At 37.0% G+C, this 18924-nt stretch overlaps 1 protein-coding gene across 1 annotated transcript in view; it reads right to left on the reverse strand.

Annotated features, from left to right (window-relative positions):
- Positions 1 to 18924, reverse strand: part of Znf654 (zinc finger protein 654) — a 57944-nt gene that overhangs the window by 13598 nt on the left and 25422 nt on the right. The window contains exon 3 of the mRNA XM_051191730.1: positions 9996 to 10077. Within this exon, the coding sequence (XP_051047687.1) occupies positions 9996 to 10077 (82 nt within the window). The remainder of the gene's footprint in view (positions 1 to 9995; positions 10078 to 18924) is intronic.

Below are 18924 nucleotides of genomic sequence, written 5' to 3' on the forward strand. Positions count from 1 at the left end.
GAGACACAGTCCCTTGCTCTGCCCTGAACTTAGGCTAAATCTAAGCTACAGGAACAGGTTTCAAACCAGAAAATTCCACTTCCCTTTGAAAACTATGTTTGTGATTAGCAGTAAAAGTAAGCAGAGGAAAGAAATCAAACCTGTAATAGGAACAGTTTACATCAGGTTTAAATAAAGATATATTAATAAAGTGAGTAGAAATTAAAAAGTACTCTCCATTGTCTTTTTCTTTAAGATATATACAATACCTTTAAATATCTTTCATTATATTGAGAAATCTGTAAAGGAAATTTAATTGGTTTACTTAACCTTATTTTCTGAGTTTGATGCACTGACTTTACTGAGTTTGATGCACTGAATTACTATACACTAAGTTTTAAAAGTTGTTCAGAAAACTTAAAATTTTGAAAAATGAACTAAGACTGAATAAATATTTTTTAAAAAGTAAGTTAAGCTTGCACCCTTAAGAAAAAAATGATAACAAAGCTAACAGTATCTGAATATAGTTAAATATTATCTTCATTGCAATTAAAGCATAATTGGCAGAGGTTTTTTCTGTTCTTACAAAATACCTAAGGCAGTTACCTTAGCATCTTATAAATATTGCTTAAGTGTTTTTTAAAAGGTGTTGATTTTTTTTTTTTACTTATTAGAAGAATTATCAATTAGTAAATTCATGGTGGCTATTAGTTTACTTTATTAAACTATCATGTTTTGTATCATTTGAACATTACATTTTAGGCTAAATGATACTTCTAAGTACTGTTTTCATTTACTGGGAAAAGGGTGAGTTGTTTTATTAAAGAACAGTAGGAGAAACTGAAAAACAAGAGTATCCCTGTTCCAAAGGTTGTTCTCAGGCTGCTGGCACAAGCAGGCTTCCAGGTAGCAGGAATTAGAGGAGTGGACCACACTCTTTATAACAAAAGAATTTTATTACATAGGTCAAAGTATCATTAAAGTCAAACATTAGGAAATAAGTTAACTCCTAAATGTTATTTAAGGGTGTCTCCAAATCAATACAAGTAAAATACTAGGATATATATATATATATATATGTGTGTGTGTGTGTGTGTGTGTGTGTGTGTGTGTGTGTGTGTATGTATATATGTATGTTAACCTCTCTGTGGTCTATCAGTTAATTTTTCTACTAAAAAGAACTTGTACCATAAGATTGCCATGAGGATTAAATAATAACATGGTACTAGAAGGTTCTTGGGATATTACCTCACACAGTAAGCACTCACTAAATGTTAGCTTTTTAACATTTTGGAAAAAAAAAGTGTGTGTGTGTGTGTAAAATAATATATTTTAGGATATCTACTTGCCTGACCATTAAAAACAATGCATTTTCTCATCAGCATGCTAGATTTATTTACTGAGTTATTACTCAGTTATTACTGAGAGGGGTTAAAAAGTTATGTATAGCAGCACATGAATTACCAGCCATATTGTCAACTACACTGAGGTATTTAGAACTGGACTCAGGTCTGTTAGTGTATACTGTCAGCTTCCTAAGAAACAAGTGAAGATTTAGTATAAACCCTACTAAAAATTTTTTTTTAAATTCCAAAGCCCCCTATTTAGATCACTGAAAGTTCCTCAGAGAAAGCCATACAGTATTTTCTTTTTACAGCTATTATCCCAAGAAAATTTAGGAGATAGGTAGCTGTGTGTGTGTGTGTGTGTGTGTGTGTGTGTGTGTGTCTGTCTGTCTGTCTGTCTGTCTGCATGTGTCTGCATGTGTGTCTGTGTGTGTACATGCAAGAGATAAGGAGGAATACTCAGTTTCCTCCCAGACTGCTTCCAAACTCCAGCCCAACAAACCTACCTCAGCTTCCGTCCTGTTTAGGATTACAATATACACACACTGCATCTTGGAAGATACATTTTTAGCTATACCTTCCTCATTTAATGTGTAGTCCATCAATGTGATTTCTTGGTATGTTTTTGCTTCTTTTAACAGTATGTTACGTTTTTGAAGAATATTCTCATGGTAAATTACATGATAGGTAACAAAAATGAAACATTACAGAGTGGTCTGTTTTTTAAAAGACAATGAAAGTGAATAAATATGAAAATAGCTCCCTTCTTTAAAAAGTGCTAACAGCTTTTTGCATGACATTCAACCCAACGTCTCCAAAGATAGTAAGAAAGCACACACAGCACCGCAGAATTGTTTTCGCTCCTAAAGCATGGATGTAACTTAACACACTCCTCTACCTAAATATTTACTATTGTTACTATATTTACTATTGTGAAGTGGCTTATTACAATCCCTTTAGATATTTCCTTCCAACCTGTGCCTTTGCCCAGTATGTGAAGAAAACTCTTTAGTCATTTTTCTATCAGAATCAATTATAAAATGGGATTAATGTTGTTCTGAAGTAAGATTTTTTTTTCATCCTAAACTGTTTGCCATCTTAAAGTCCACATGTATCCATACAGCTGTATTTCAGTGTTTGGATCTTTTTACAAACTGCTGTGACCACTTCATCGTCTTATCAAAATTAGAAATATAAGGCCCACCTGCATGACTTTCTCCAGTCCTGTCTGCAGCAAATTGCAAACTCACCTTTATTTCGCCTGTGCCTTTTTCTCATGTCACTCTTTCACAGATTCTAAAACTATGCTATTATAATTCAAATAACTGATTGATCTATTGTCTTTGCACATTCCCACTTCTTAAGAAGTCTTTACTATCTACTTCAATCCATCATAGATGTAATTACTGTCTTTTCAGGATTAAAAATCTATAGTAATCTATTCTTAATTATCATATTAAGAAGAGTGTCTTGAGTGTTAGTATCTTTTTTTTTTAATTAAGACTTTATTCATGTCTGGGGCAATGACTCAGTGGATCACAGGAAGAAGCCTGAGGTTGAATCCAAGGCACTGCCATTAAAAATAATAATAATAATAACAATAAAATAAAACCAGGCATGCCTGTAACCACATTGCTGACCAAGGCAGGCAACTTCAGGAATCTTACTGGCCAGGCATCCTAGCTGACATGTTCAACTTCAGGTTCAATGAGAGACACTGTTGCAAAAACTAAGATGAAAAGTGATAAAGGACACCTAATATCCTCTCTGTCCTTTGCATGTGAGCACATGAGTGTGAGCACCAACACACTCATTTGTGCATAGACAATACAACCTACTTGTACAAACACACATTTTTGGAAAAAGTGTTTTTCATACTCAGGAAAGCTATGCCAACGAAGCTCCTGGTTTTTGTTTGTTTTGTTTTTTATTATTATTATTATTTTCTTTTATTTCAGATGTTTTACCTGCATGTATGTTTATATACCTTGTGTGTACGTTACCCATGGAGGCCAGTCAGATGGTATCAGATTCCCTGGAACTGGAGTTACAGATGGTTGTGAGTTATCACAACCTGAGTCTTCTAGAAGAGCAGCAAGTACTCTAACAGCTGAATGATCTCTCCAGACCCTGAGGTACATTCTTAATGTTAACTTTTTTAGCAAAAGAGTTCACAGGCATATGTGTAGAAGGAAGGCATCATGGGCATTTGTCTTATTTATAATACCATGTATCAAATTCTTTGTAAGTAAGTTACCATATCAAATGGAAGCAAAAATGTAAAATGGTCTTCAGTATGGTTATTTACAAAAAAACACAAATCAGTAAAATCAAGATTTGGCATACTTGCCCAGCATGCCTGAAGCCCTGGGTTTAATCCTTAATACCACATAAAACTGGTGCCTGTATCCACAGCACTAGGAATGCAACAGGAAGTTCAGAATCTCAAGGTCATCTCAGGCTCTTTACAAAACTAGAGGCTAGGTTGGCATACTAAAACCAGCTTCAAAACAAACAAACAAACAAACAAACAAACAAATCAAGTAGCAAAAATCTATACAGTACTTTGAAATGAAAAAAAATTTTAAAGATCATTTACTTATCATTGATTTTACTATTGCAATTTCATTGGTTATCACATGGCAAAAAGTGTAAAATTTATGGTTGTTACATATTTTTAAAATGAATTAATTTGTTCAACTTTTCCATGAGTTTGAAAATAACTAAAATATTCTACATTTTGTAATATACAGGAACATTCATAAAAATGAAAACATTACTGTTTAAGGAAAAATACTTTTAATGGAGAAAGTGAATGTGTATTTTTATCCTATAGTTATTATTATTGGCATGCTACCTTTAAATTTCAAGGCAGAATTTACTGTTAAAAATCCTTTCACTTGGAGCATTTTAATGGGTTTTTAGCCCATTTGTTAGGCCCTGGGCATCATCTCCTACAGAAAAGGAAGGTAATGGAATGGTTCAGATATAACAGAAATTAAGGCTGGGAAAATGCCTTGATCCAATGAAGTGCTTACCATGCAGCAGGAACTGAGTTTGGATCCCTGTAAAAAAAAAGCCAGATGTTTGGTTGCACTCCCTGACTACTCCCTGTTCTTCAACCTTACATATTCATGTCCCATGGGAAGGACAGCAGAGCCAGGGCCCAGAGGCAGATGTGCTCTGAGACAAAGAAGTCAAAAAACATAGGAAGGATGCCTGAGGAGTCCGTCATTGTGAGACAAAAGAATACCTGAAGTTTATTAGGCAGCAAACCTGTCAAACTAATGAGCTTTGGGCTCGGTGAGAGATGCTACGTCAAGGAATAAGATAGGAGTGATGGAGTACGACACCTGAAGTGACCCTTAGCCTCCACATGCACCTTCACACACATGCACACGCTCACTCTAACAAGTGCATACACCACACAACACATACTACAGCACATCACCATGCACCAGGGATGGGGGGGCGATAATAGAAACTTAGGGGTCAACAGATTTCAACAGAATCCTTTGTACAATTGGTATAAACAATTTTAAACTGGGCATCATTATTTATACAACATGTTTTAAATAATGAATAAGCATAACTACCAGACAATGTGCTAATTTTATTGTTCTAACCCATAATCTAAAAAAGACCTGAAGACTTAAGATAGGTATATTAAGATTTATTTGAGCACAGGAGCCCACACAAAGAAATACATATAAAATCCAATTTAGCAGAACAAGTTCAAACAGAGTTTTGTTTGTTTGTTCTTTAATTAGGGAAAGGGATCATAAAAAGCGAAAAGGAAAGGGGGAGAAAGGGGAACAGACAGAGAGAGTAGAGAAAGAAAGAGAAGGGTGGGCAGGGCCCTTTTAAAAGGGAACTTAGTGAATGTGCACAGATGGTGCTCTTAGTGGCTGCAGCTGAGGGCTTATCCTGTCAGAACCCCAAGTACAGGCCAGTACAGATGCCTGAATACTAATAGGAAGAAAGATGAGGGAGGGAGGGAGGGAAGGAAGGACTAGACTTGAGAAATTGTTGATTCTTCAATTGTTTTCATAAACATAACAATACTAATAGATTAAAACTGGATTGTTGGGAGAAAAAGAACATCATCTTTCACTAGATCTGGCAGTACAGTGAAGGAGACAATAAAGGGTTAGTATTTGAAATGGAAAAAAAAAGTATAGAAAAGACATCATACATATTTAAAATGGAACAGAGCAAGGACCAGTATCTAGTCAAGTAAATAATAAAAAAATTCAAAATTGTTCCTCACAAAATGCCACTTATAAAGATGATAGAAATGTATTCTTTTAAATACCGTATTATCTTTTCTGATGCTGTGATAATACTATGACCAAAAGCAATTTATGAAAGAAAGGTTAATTGACTTATGATTCCAGAGGGAGAGTCCATAATTGTGGAGGAGGCATGATAGCAGGCAGTCAAAGCAGAAAGCTGAGAGATCACATCTTCAACCACATGCAGAAGTCAGGGCAAACTAGAAGTGGGGTGAGTCGATAAGCCCATAACTGCCCCCCCATTGTACTTCCTTCAGCAAAGACAAACCTCCTAAAAGTTCCATAACCTCCCCAAATAGCGCCACTGTCTTAAAATGCTGTCAGGGACATTTTGGCAGGAGTGATGCTAAGCATGCTACTAATTTAGCTCATACAATGATTATATTCAGCCAGTACAATTATTACCCCCCTCTTATAAGTGAGGAAACTATTAAATAAAATATGTAGCTTGTCTAGTGTGAAGGAAAGTTAGCTGTAAAACTATTTGTAGCTTGCAATGTAGATTTGATGACTAAAGAGCTTTCCTCTGGATCTCCCCTGCCCTCCAAAGGAAGGAGGTTATAGTGTACAGTTGCTGAGGAGAGGAGGGACTGCCTGTACCCTGTTCAGGGAGCTCTAGTGAAGAAGCACTGGGGAGTCATCACTCCTGTTCCTGCAAGTAACTACCTCCATCCCAAAAAGACTCACCCAGCTAGACCTGGGTAAAAGATCTTTCATCGGTAGTCTAAATCTATACGGAGTGAAGTGACATTACTTTGTCATATAACAGGAGCACAAAGTCCAGAGCCAGGGATCAGTACCATCAAAATAACCTAGGAGCTTGTTAGAGAGCAGACCATCAGGTTCCACTTTACAGTACTAAACCATAATCTGAATTTTAACAAGCTCCTCAGATAATCTTATACACATTAAAATATTAGCAATACTGAGTTTGTCCCAGTTAATGTGAAATAGAAAGATCACAACCTTAAACCTTATGACTCTACAGATGATGGACAGGTGAGATGCTCAAGGAAATATGATCTTTTACTAAGAAAATATATTAAAAATACTTCAAAAGTCTACATTAGATTATAACTGTACTATTAAAATTAAGTCAAAAAAACAGGAAACTTTCCAAGCTTCTCAAATGCAAACTTTAAGGTAGGTATACAGGATAAGACTGCATGTTGACCTTTGCTAGATCTCAAAGGTAAGAAGCCTTGGAAATAACCAACAGAAAATGAAAATGGATTCCCCAGGTAAAACTAAAATGGAAGCCAAAGGTTTTAAAGCTTCTGTGAGTTAAAAGGCTCAAGTAATCTTTGTAGTGACCCACACCTGTAATCCTAACATTTAAGACTGGGCAAAGAGATTGCCCCAAAGTCAAGATCATCCTGGGCTACATGGTAAATCCTAGGTTGGGCAATGCAACATATTGCAAAGCTACACAATGAAGGCTCAAGTAAATTCAGACTAGAAAGATGCCATAATCACAGAAGTAGAAGAGATTATTAAACTGTGGTATGTTAAGAGGATGGGCTTTCTAAATTCAGCCAAAATTAGAGATATTGAGATTAGAGCAGAAGATTACACACACACACACACACACACACACACACACACACACACACACACGGTTACAAAATTAAACTTTCTCTTCAGGGTTTTTTTTTGGGTGGGGTGGGGGTGGATTGTGGCAGATTTTCAATAAATGATTATATTCTGCTCACAAGAGAAAAAAATGCAGGATATGTTTTTTCACAGATATTTACATACAATTTAAGTAGACAATAACCTTAGAGCTAAAAATATACGTAGACAAAAACACCCATATACATAAAAGAAAACTTTATATATATGTGCATACATATATGTGCATATTAAAAGAAATTATAAAAATCTTTCAATGTTTCCATTAGATGGTTCCCAGTATCAATGCACAACTGACACCTCCGTGACACACTCACACCTCAATTAATGATGGAATGTCCTCCAGTACCACTGTGCCAACATTCTCTATTCCTATCTGCTTTAACTCTAATATCTGCTGCTTTCCAAAAGACTCCTTGAAAAGTCTGACTTACTGTCTATCTGACAGTTACAGGGGTTTACTATTGTACTTCCTGTTGTTTTTCATGGAGTTCATGGAGCTTACTTAGTGCCCAGAATAGTGTGAGGACTCAGTGAAAATCAGCTGAGCAAAGATGGTCAAGGTACATTACCAAGACCAAATGTCAAACACAAAGTAAAATGGGAAATATAAATGTTAAAAACTTCAATCTCAATCTATGACCTAAGTAGATCATGACTATCATGACAACAGTTTGCATTCATTTTTGTTATTTTCTATTTGTGAAACAGAGTTTTAGTATGTAACTCTGGCTGACCTGGAAATCATGAAGGCAAAGCTACTCTCAAACTCCCAAAGATCTGCCTGCTTCTGCCTACCAAGTGCTGATATTAGGAAAACAGGTGCTTTGATCTATTCTGTTGAATTAAGAATGGACAGAGTAGAATGCTGAAAACAATTTTCATAATACAGCAAACTCCTAATTGGCCAAAAGCATTTAACACCTTAATAATAGTATTATGACAGGTTGCAGATCAGCCCTTGAAGGTGCTGTAAGTATACTGTATTATATTCCAACCCCAGAGAAGTGTTGATGATCTCACATGAAAACACATGGATGAGCAGAATTTTTGTAGATTAGCAGTGTTTGAGGTGTGGTTTGAAAAAAAAAAAAGGCCCCTAAAGCAAGTGACATTATTAGGAGGGGTGGCCTTGTTGGAGTAGGTGTGGTCCTGCTGGAGGAAGTTCGTCACTACCATGCAGACAGTCTTTGATACTACCCAGTGTCTCAGTCTACTTTCTGGTGCCTGAATATCAACATGTAGGCGCTCCTTCTCCAGCACCATGTCTGCCTGTATGCCACCCTGCTCCCACCTAATTGTTTTCCTTTATAAGAGTTTCTGTAGTCATGGTGTCTCTTCACAGCCACAGAAACCCCAACTGAGAATGTTGTTTCCTAAATATATGGCTAAAAGAACCAAAATATTTTACATGTGTAGAAGAGGTCTTGAAATCTTTTGGCAGTCTATGTTTGTACATTGTATGTATATATTAATGTGTGTGAGTGTATACAGGAGCATATGGAAGTGTGTTTGAGAGTGAGTAGGCCAGAGGTTGATGGTGGATATCTTCAATTGCTCTCCACCTTATTTTTGAAAGTCTTTCCACTGAACCTGGAGCTTCTCAGCTCAGCTAGAATGGATAGTCAGTGAGCCTCTAACATCTGCACATCAATTACAGTCTTATGTATCACAGCTATGTATACAGCTATATCTAGTACTTTTTCTAAATAATATGTGTACATACATGAACACCTGCATGTCAAACCACATATGATATTTACAGAACAACCCCTTGACTGTCTGTTTTCTCCTTCCACAATGTGAGATCCAGGGATTGAACTCAAGCCATTCAGTTTGGCAGTGATCACCTTTACCCCTATCTATCCAGCCCCTAACCTTTATGGGTGTTGGAAGCCAAACTCAAATCCTGATGTTTTCGAGGGCATCCATTTTACCAACTGAGCCATGTCACTTCATTGGCCATTCTTATCTAGAATTGTTTCTTTTCTTCTCTTACATTAAACACCAAAACAACAACCTGCAGAGGTTGCAATGAGATGGGAACATCAGCGAGGCAAAGGGAAAAGAATATATGGCAAGAGTTTGCTTCTAGTATCACCAAGACTTTGTCTTCACCTGAAGAAAGCTCCAGATGGGGAAAGTCACTCTATTCCCACATGCTTAGGTTCTTTTAAGCATGTTAGCCACTCTGGCCTACAACATGTAGAATTACAGTCCTGGATATAAGCTGCTTGGGAATACAGTTAAAATTGATTTCACGATCTTTCTTCACCTGCCAGTATAGGAAAACTTTAAAACTGTCACTGTAGTGACCATAACTACTAATTTTTTTTTTTTTTGAGACAGGGTTTTGTCTGTATAGCTTTGTAGACCAGGCTAGCCTTGAACTCACAGAGATCTACCTGCTTTTGCCTCCCGAATGCTGGGACTAAAGATGTGTGTCACCACTGCCTGGCTGACCATAACAACTTTTAAGCAAAAATTTGGTATGACAAAGTACATTTAGGAAATAAAGCTGAGCCGGATGGTGGTGGCACACGCCTTTAACCCCAGCACTCGGGAGGCAGAGGCAGGGGGATTTCTGTGAGCTGGAGACCAGCGTGGTCTACAAGAGCAAGTTCCAGGACAGCCTCCAAAACCATAGAGAAACCCTGTCTTGAACCCCCCCCCCCAAAAAAAAGAAAAAGAAAGTAAAGCTGATGTATGTATGAAAGAAATATGAAATAGTGAACTGTTTTACCTGGAATGAGCCAAGAATATCCTTTAGAGGTTCTTCATAAAACTCATCTCTTCCGAAGAACAGGAGCAACTCAAAGAAACTCCTGGAGGGAAAAAAATGAATTTTCATTGCTTTGGGGTTTTGTTCTACTTTAAAAAGACTACCAAGTTGTAACATCTATCTAGTATCAAATATTTTACTTAAAAATACTTAGTTTAGGAATTTACCTTAGTTGTCAAAATACTTTGTTAGCATACACAGAACCCCTCCTTCGGTCCATAGGACAGCACAGATAGAGGTGTACTGACACATGTCTCTAATCCCAGCACTTGGCAAGTGAAAACAAGATCAGAAGTTCAAGGTCATCCTTACTCACATACCAAGTTTAAAGTCAGATTAAAATACATAAGGTATTGTCTCAAAAAAAAAAAAAAAAACCCTTTACAAAGCACAAAAGTGATAATGCACTTGGAATCCTAGAATGTACCTTCATACATCAAGGAAGAACTATTATGCATTGCCTTTGTGCACACACCAATATATAATATTTATATCTTGGTAGATAACCTAGGGAGACCAGAAACTAATAAAAGTAGTTAATCTCTCTTTAGTATAAAAAAGAAGGCAGAAGTAAAAATTGATCAACTGGAAAATGGAAAGGGTACGAGTTGGAGAAAAACGAGTGAATAAGTAAGTGTATTGGTGTGATGAATATGATCAAAGTTTATTTGTGTATAAAAATCTCATCATAAACCTATTTATACAATTTATACAATGAAAATAATAATGCAAAAGAGATAAAGAGAATGAAAATAATGAAATTCCCACATCAATTGGTTCTCCTTTTCACAAAAACTTCTTTGGAATATGATTCAGACAGCATCACATGCTACAACATGAAGTAGAGCTTTACAAAATTGGAATAGTTAAGGATGGAGCTCAGTGGTAGAGTCCTTGCATAGCATGAGCAACACCCTAGGTTCAATTCCTAGCACTAGTCAGGAGTAAAAATTCGAATGAAAATTTCAAACCTCTTTATTAACTAAGTTTGAGAATATTAGTCTTTTGTTGACCTTTTAGCAATAACCAAAAGCAGATTCTATTTCAAAAACCAATTTTCTTTTTCTCATTAGAGATTCAGTCTTCCTATGTTGCCCAGAGGTTAACCTCAAACCTTTGGATTCAAGAAACCTACCTGAGTCAACTTCTGAAATAGCTATGATAGGTGCCTACCCAGGGTCATCTAAAAAACACTATACTTCTTCATAAGAAATAACTCTTCCTATTGTAAAATTGATTATAGAAATCCCTTCATATTTCCAGTCTCCATGTGCAATTCTAGTTTGATCTCTCTACTACATCTGCAGCTAATTCCTCTACTGAATCTTGACCCTTTCAAAAGTTATTCTTGAAAGACTGCATCAAATTCAAATTCCCATATATAGTCCTTTTTTTTCATTTTTACATCTTCCTATAAACTATAAGTGTTTATTTTCATTGTAACCTAGAATGATGAACCATTTCCAGAAGGTTTTTAATATACTTTGCCCAGGTCCATCAGGGGACCACCACCTAAGACAAGTATTGCCTTACAAAATAAAATTACTGAATAATAAGACATGAAAGTTTAACTTACTACTCATTGCAAAATAGATGTATAGGCATAAAATAACATCAATAAAATAAGTTGAAGTAAATTTTCAACTTAGCAAACAGGTCCACTGACAGCAAACAGTATACTTTGAAAGGAATCTTTCTCTTTAAACAGTAGCAACCATATTGTAGTCAGATGAACAATTATTCAGGCAGTGTTCTGCCATTAGTACTTGCTAGGTACTTGGCAGAATTCTTAAAGATCAGAGATTCTTCAGAATTGGTAGACAAACTTCAAAATAAAGTCACCAGCAATATTAGCTATTAATAAGAGTCAGTTTGGCTTGGAACAAACTTCTTTACCTATTTGACCCTTGACAGTTGGACAACTTTAAACTTTTTTCCTTGTTCCTTTTCACTCAAAAAGATATTTTGTGATGCTGGGTGTGTAGGTATGCAAAATAGGTATATAAATCATTTACTCATAATAATTATTAAAATTTTTACTGTAAAACAATTCTTCATTATACATTTAACTTTACCACTTAATAAAGATGAATGTAAATTTCTATACTTCTTTACTGTAACAAAGAAAATTATATAATGGTTGGGTATTTTATAATTTGTAACATAGAATATGATGCATTCTTCAGAGTTGACTGATATTTTGATTTTATAATCCTCAATGTTGAGAATGACCTTTCATATAAATTCATAGTACAAAATGACAGAAGCATGTTTGGGGCCTTTCAGAAGTTGCTTACAATCCTGTCTTATTCCCAAATCCAAATTCATTTATTGTTTATTTGTAAGACTCAAGCCAGCTCTCAAACAGCTATTTTTACAGACAAAACCTCTAACACAATACTGATGGGAGATGTCCTTCTATAGATACGGTTTTATTATTGGTTGATGAATAAAACACTGATTGGCCAGTAGCCAGGCAGGAAGTATAGGTGGGGGCTACCTGATGAGGAGAATGCTGGGAACAGGAAGGCAGAGAGGAGTGGCCAGGGAGATGCCATGTAGCCGATGAAGGAGTAACAGGTCTGGGCATTCTCCAGTAAGAAAAGGCCTAAGAAAAGGCCATGTAGAAATACATGGATTAATAGTTATGGGTTAATAATTAAGAGAGCTAGCCAATAAGAAGCCTGAGCCATTGGCCAAACAGTTTGTAATTAATATAAGTCTCTCTGTGTTCATTTGGAGTTGAAGGGCGGCAGGACCAGGCTGGACAGAAACTCCACTACACAATCCAATACAAAGATATACTAATTTGATACTTATATGCTGAGAAATGGTAGGAAGCTAATAAAAGTCTTTGTTTTCTAGAATTAGACTATTATGTTTCTCTAAGGAGAAAATTTTGTGCATACATTGAAAACACTTCAATTTATCATATAATAGTTTTTAATCTGTGCCAAGGTTTTGAGGCAGAATTTGTTGGTACTATTCAGCATGGTAGCAATCAGTACAACATATGCATGCTGTGAGATCAGAACCAAGGCTAAAGTAAAGTTGCATGATGTGCCACAGGTGAACAGTACCAGAAATACCTTGAATTTATCACATACTTCACCTTGAATTACATTTTGGTCATTGCATGTTTACAAACTTTAATATTTACCAAATTTTTACAACCCTCCCATTAAATGGCCAACTCTATGTAGTCACAACATAGTTTCAGAAACTATCCCCTAGACAGCATTATCTTCTAATGCAAGGCTATTCCATCTACAATGAAAATCTGTTTATCAAGCATGGCTTCATGTTAAATCTTCCAATAGTCATTGATTAAAGCTTAGTCAACAGCTTGTGGCTCTGTTGGGAGAGTGCAGTAATGATCCTTAAGTCATTATTTGTGTACCCATGGAGTGGATCATGGGTCTCCAGTATCTTCCTCTCGTCTACTTCCTTGCTGCCACGAGGTAACCAGTTTTCTCATCTATGAACTTTTCTGCCATGACATATAGTGTTGCTAAAGACCCAATAGTAATGATGTTAACTGTCCACAGACTAAACCCCCAAATCTTTGATTAAAATAAACATACACTTGGGGACTGGAGAAATGGTTCAGTGGGTAAAGTGAGCTTTCCAAGTACAAGAATCTGAGTTAGGAAGCTCAGCATTCTATGAAAGCCAAGGGCAGTGGCATGTCCCCACAAATCCAGTACTGGGTGACAGTGGGGTAAGACAGATGAAGCCTTGGGACTCATTAGCTAGCTTATCTAAGCAAAACAACAAGCTCTAGGTTCAATGAGCGACCCGTCATTAAAAATTAAGGTGGAAAGTAATTATAACCCTGTCATCAACTTCTGCCCCATACATATATGAGCAACCCTGCACACACACATGCATACAGTCCACAAACAAAAAAACAAACTGACCATCTTTATTAAGTTAGTCATTTTCAAGTAATCTATTACAATAAAAAAAAAAAAGTTGTTCAACTGCCATGTCCATAAATTGTCTTAGCTAGACCTTCTGGATACCTTCTTCAGCTTCTATATCAGTAGTCCTGCTCCATCTAGTACTTTTGTTTATAGAGAAGACTTCATCCCTAAAAATGAACTTCTACTAACATCAATCTTATTGTCATAAAGAGCCTTCAGAGAACTGAAAACAGTTAGGGACTTGGGTGCCAATGCATACAAGTTTACACATAAGTTGATTACAAAGCTAAATATCTAAAACAAAAACAATGGACTCCCAAAGTCCATTCATGTAGTAAGGATAAACACTGGTCCACTACCAGAGGCCCCACAGATTTTCCAGTTCCCCAAACTAACACCCACATTCAAGGAATCTGGGTCAGTCCTATGGTGGTTTCACAGCTGTAAGTCTGGGATCCATAAGCTCCCCCTTGTTCAGGTCAGCTTATTCTGTGGGTTTCTACAGCCTGGTCTTAACCCGTTTGCTCATCACTCCTTCCTCTCTGCAACTGGATTCCAGGAGTACAACTCAATGTTTAGCTGTGGGTGTCCGCTTCGGTTTCCATTAGCTAATGGATGAAGGCTCTAGGATAGCATGTAAGGTAATTATAATTATCAATCTCATCATAGGAGAAGGATGTTTAAGGTAGCCTCTCCACTATTGCTTAGAATGTTGGGTCATCCTTGTAGATCTCTGGACATTTCCCTAGTGCCAGATTTCTCTTTAAACCTATAATGGATCCCTCTATTATGGTATCTCTTTTCTTGCTCTCCTCTGTTCTTCCCTGACACAGTCATCCTGGCTCCCTCATGTTCTCTTCTCCCATTCTCTTTCTCCTAACTCCTTCTCCCCTCCACCCGTGCTCCCAATTTGTTCAGGAGATCATGTCCTTTTCCCCTTCTCCAGTAGCCCATGTATGTCTCAAAGATACTGTTCTTAAATAAAAAAGCCTTTCAGCTAAATATTAGTAATATCTCAACCCAGTAGCCAAGTTTTAGATAGCAGCATATCAAATCACTGTATAGCCAAATGCAAAAAACAAAAAACAAAACAGATATGCCCTACCCTCGAAATATGGGAAACGTTCAAACTACATGAAGCTCAATTATGGAAGATTAATCAATGAAACCATAAGAATAAGATTCCATATAACCCTAGCAATAGAACCATCTTTATGACTTAAAACTCAGAAGGGGGAAATATTGGTAAATCTCAATTACTTTTTAAAATATATGTGGATTTCAAAAATATTAAGAATTTAAATATCATATCCAATGTTGCTCAGTATTGGTGCTGCTTCATGAGGTCCCATTCCCCCGTCCTGAGACTGTTTGTCTGTGTAGCCCTGGCTCTTCTAGAACTGGCTCTATAGGCCAGGCCGGCCTCGAACTCACTGAGAACTGCCTCCACTGCCTCCCAAGAGCTGGGATTAAAGGCAACCGTCCAGTTGCCTGAGGAGTTCTTAGCTCTCTTCCTCCTTCCCTGCTTCTAGGTCAGGTCCACTAGGAATGAATTATTAGCAGCTCAGTTTCAGCTTCACTGAAGACATTTTTATTTCTCTTCCAATTTTGAACTGCATTTCAGTTAAAGATTTCTTTTCTTTCGCTGTTTTAAGATGTCATTTCATTGTATTCTACCTTGCACAGTTCAGAAGAGGTGTTTGTATTATGTGTTTGAAATCTTGATTCTTTGAGTAATTTTTCTCAGTTTTCAGTTTTGAATATCAGGCTGCTAAGGGAAATCATGCATGGCACTGAGTTCCTGGATTTGTATATTAATTTCTTTTCTTATTTGTAGAAAATGTGGGGCCAGTGTTTTGTCAAAATTGTTTATGGTTTATTTTTCATATTCCTTCTAGGCCAGTGGTTCTTATATTTACTTACAAGACCCCTTGTGGGGGGCAGATATCACATGTCCTACATATCAGATGTTAACATTATGATTCATTACAGTAGCAAAATTACAATTATGAAATAGCAAGAAAATAATTTTAAGGTTGGGGCTCACCACAACATGATGAACTGTAGGAGCATGTTGCAGCATTAGGAAGATTGAGAACCACTATTCTAGGATTTTAATAGATGTATAATGTGTAGTTCTATATTTCCCCAAAGATCCTAAAGGTTGTTTTGTCTTTTTTCTTTCTTGCTTTTTAATTTGAATAGTTTCCATTAACGAACATTTAAGACTTATTTGATTTTTGGTTCCAGGCACAAAACCCAGGGCTTTGCTTATGCTATATTTCCAATCCCCTTTTCATGGCCAGCTGTGTCAAATATAAACTAATGACCTCATCAAAAGCACTAACCATTCTGAACGATACTGTGTTTTTAGTTTCTGGTATCTAAACTTGAATATATTTACATTGACCATTTCTGTGCTGAGATCTGCAGCCTGTCCAAACATACTGCCCATCTTTCCCACTGGAATCCTTACATATCCGCAGCCGATTCTACTGATTGTTTTGACTCGATGGTGTGATTTTTTTATCATGTTTTAAGTGTGTAAATTTGTAAAGCTTTGTTTCATGTTCTACACACTAGAGACTATAGTATCATTTATGTTTGGCAGCATTCTTGTCTTTCCATGTACTGTACCTTTATTGTGGCGCATTTAACTTAAACCAGTTAGTGGTAGGGAGGTGGGGGTGAATGTGATAGGATTTAAGGACAGGTCCGGGGATGAACATGATTAAAATACATTGTATGAAATTCTCAAGTTAATAAGAAACTTTTTAAAAATTAAGTTAAGCCGAGCATGAGTTTTGTTCTCCTCCCATGACCATCAGTGGGTGGGAGCATCCAAGACCAGGTAAAACCTTTGCTGTGCCCCTCATTAAACACTGCAATTATCTCAAAATTGCAATTACACAATAGTATAATTGGTGATTTGGTATTTCTAAACTCTGCAAGATTTTTGAAAATAAGACTTATTCGTTTCCAACTTTGGGCTAAGACCAAATCACAGAGCTTTACAGGAAATAAAGAATAGTTATGGATTTCTATAATTTTCTGATTGTTTTAGAAAATAAAATACCACCATCACAAACTTGCTATTTTAATGGAACAATCTTCTTCTGTTTCTCTATTTTTCTTCAAGTACAGAAAATATAGTTCTCTGTTCTACTACAGTAAATACCAATAATAAACTTTTCCTTTAAAAAAAAAAAAAAGCACTATTTAATAAGCAGTTGAAATAACTCTTTCACCTAGCATTCTCTATCTTACATAACATTTCTTTTTTTTTTTTTTTTTTTTTTTTCATTATTTCTTTATTTCTTTTACATCCCTACTGCAGTTTCCCCTCTTGTCTCCTCCAGGTTCCTCTTCCCCACCTCCCTCTGCCTCCTTATCCACTCTTTCCCTGTTTTTTTAAATTTCATTTTACATTCCAACCACAGTTCTCCCACCCACCCCACCATCAACTTCCCCCCTCAGCTCATCCCCATCCACAGGTAAAGCCTCCCATGGGGACTCAGCAAAGCCTAGCCCGTTAAGTAGAGGCAGGACCAATCCCCTCCCCACTGCACGGTGGGCACGGTGTCCCCTCATAGGGAATGGACTCCAACAAGCTAGCTTAAGCACCAGGAATAGATGCTGGTCCTACTGCCAGGAGTCTCTCAGATGCCCAAACTTCACAAGTGTCTCCCACATACAGAGGGCCTAGTTTGGTCCCATGAAGGCTCCACAGTTGTAGGTCTAGAGTGTATGAGTTCCCAGGAGCTAGATTCAGCTGTCTCTGTAGATTTCTAGATCATGATCTTGACCTCCCTTGCTCATATATTCCCTCCTCCCTCTCTTTGACTGGATTCACAGAGCTCTGCCTGGTGCTTTATTGTGGACCTCTGCATCTGGTTACATCAATTACTGGATGAAGGCTTTATGATAGTTGGGCTATTCACCAATCTGATTATAGGGGAAGGCCAGTTCAGGCACCCTCTCCACTATTGCTAGGAGTCTAAGCTGGGGTCATCCTTGTGGATTCCAACTGAACCATCCAGTTCCTTCAAGTTCTCACTCCCCATCCCCTCCCCTCTACCAACCACCTCCAGTTTACCCAGGAGATCTCATCTAATTCCCTTTCCCACGGTGATCCATGTATCTCTCTTAGGATTCTCCTTGTTATCTAGCTTCTCTGGAGCTATGGATTGTAGTCTGATTATCCTTTGCTTTATATCTAATATCCACTTATGAGTGAGTATATACCGCGTCTGCCTTTCTGAGTCTGGGCTACCTCACTCAGGATTTTTTTTTCCATAGTTCCATCCATTTGCCTGCAAATTTCATGATGTCATTGTTTTTTATAGCTGAGTAATACTCCCACTTTCTTTATCCATTTTTTGGTGGAGGGGCATCTAGGTTGTTTTCAGATTCTGCCTATTGGGAATAATGTTGTTATGAACATAGCTGAGCAAGTATCTTTGTGGTATGATTGCGCATCCTTTGGGTGTATGCCCAAGAATGGTATCACTAGGTCTTGAGGTAGATTGATTCAAAATTTTCGGAGAAACAGCCATAGTGATTTCCTAAGTGGCTATACAAGTTTGCATTCCCACCAGCCGTGAAGGAGTATTCCCTGACTCCACCTCTTCTCCAGTATATGTCATCAATGTTTTTGATCTTGACAATTCTGACAGGAAATGAGATGGTATCTTGGCATCATTTTGATATGCATTTCCCTGACTGCTAAAGATCTTAAGCAATTCCTTAAAAGTCTTTCCAGAAGAATTTGAGATTCTTCTGTTGAGAATTCTCTGTTTAGCTCCATACCTCACTTTTTAATTGCATTGTTTTGTATTTTGAGTTGTTTATATATTTTGGAGATCAGCCCTCTGTCAGATGTGGGGTTGGTGAAGATCTTTTCCCATTCTGTGGGCTACCGTTTTGTCTTTTTCACTGTGTCCTTTGCCCTACAGAAGCTTTTC

The sequence above is a fragment of the Phodopus roborovskii genome, unplaced genomic scaffold (genome assembly GCF_943737965.1).
Source record: "Phodopus roborovskii unplaced genomic scaffold, PHOROB, whole genome shotgun sequence".
NCBI classification, from domain to species: Eukaryota; Metazoa; Chordata; class Mammalia; order Rodentia; family Cricetidae; genus Phodopus; species Phodopus roborovskii.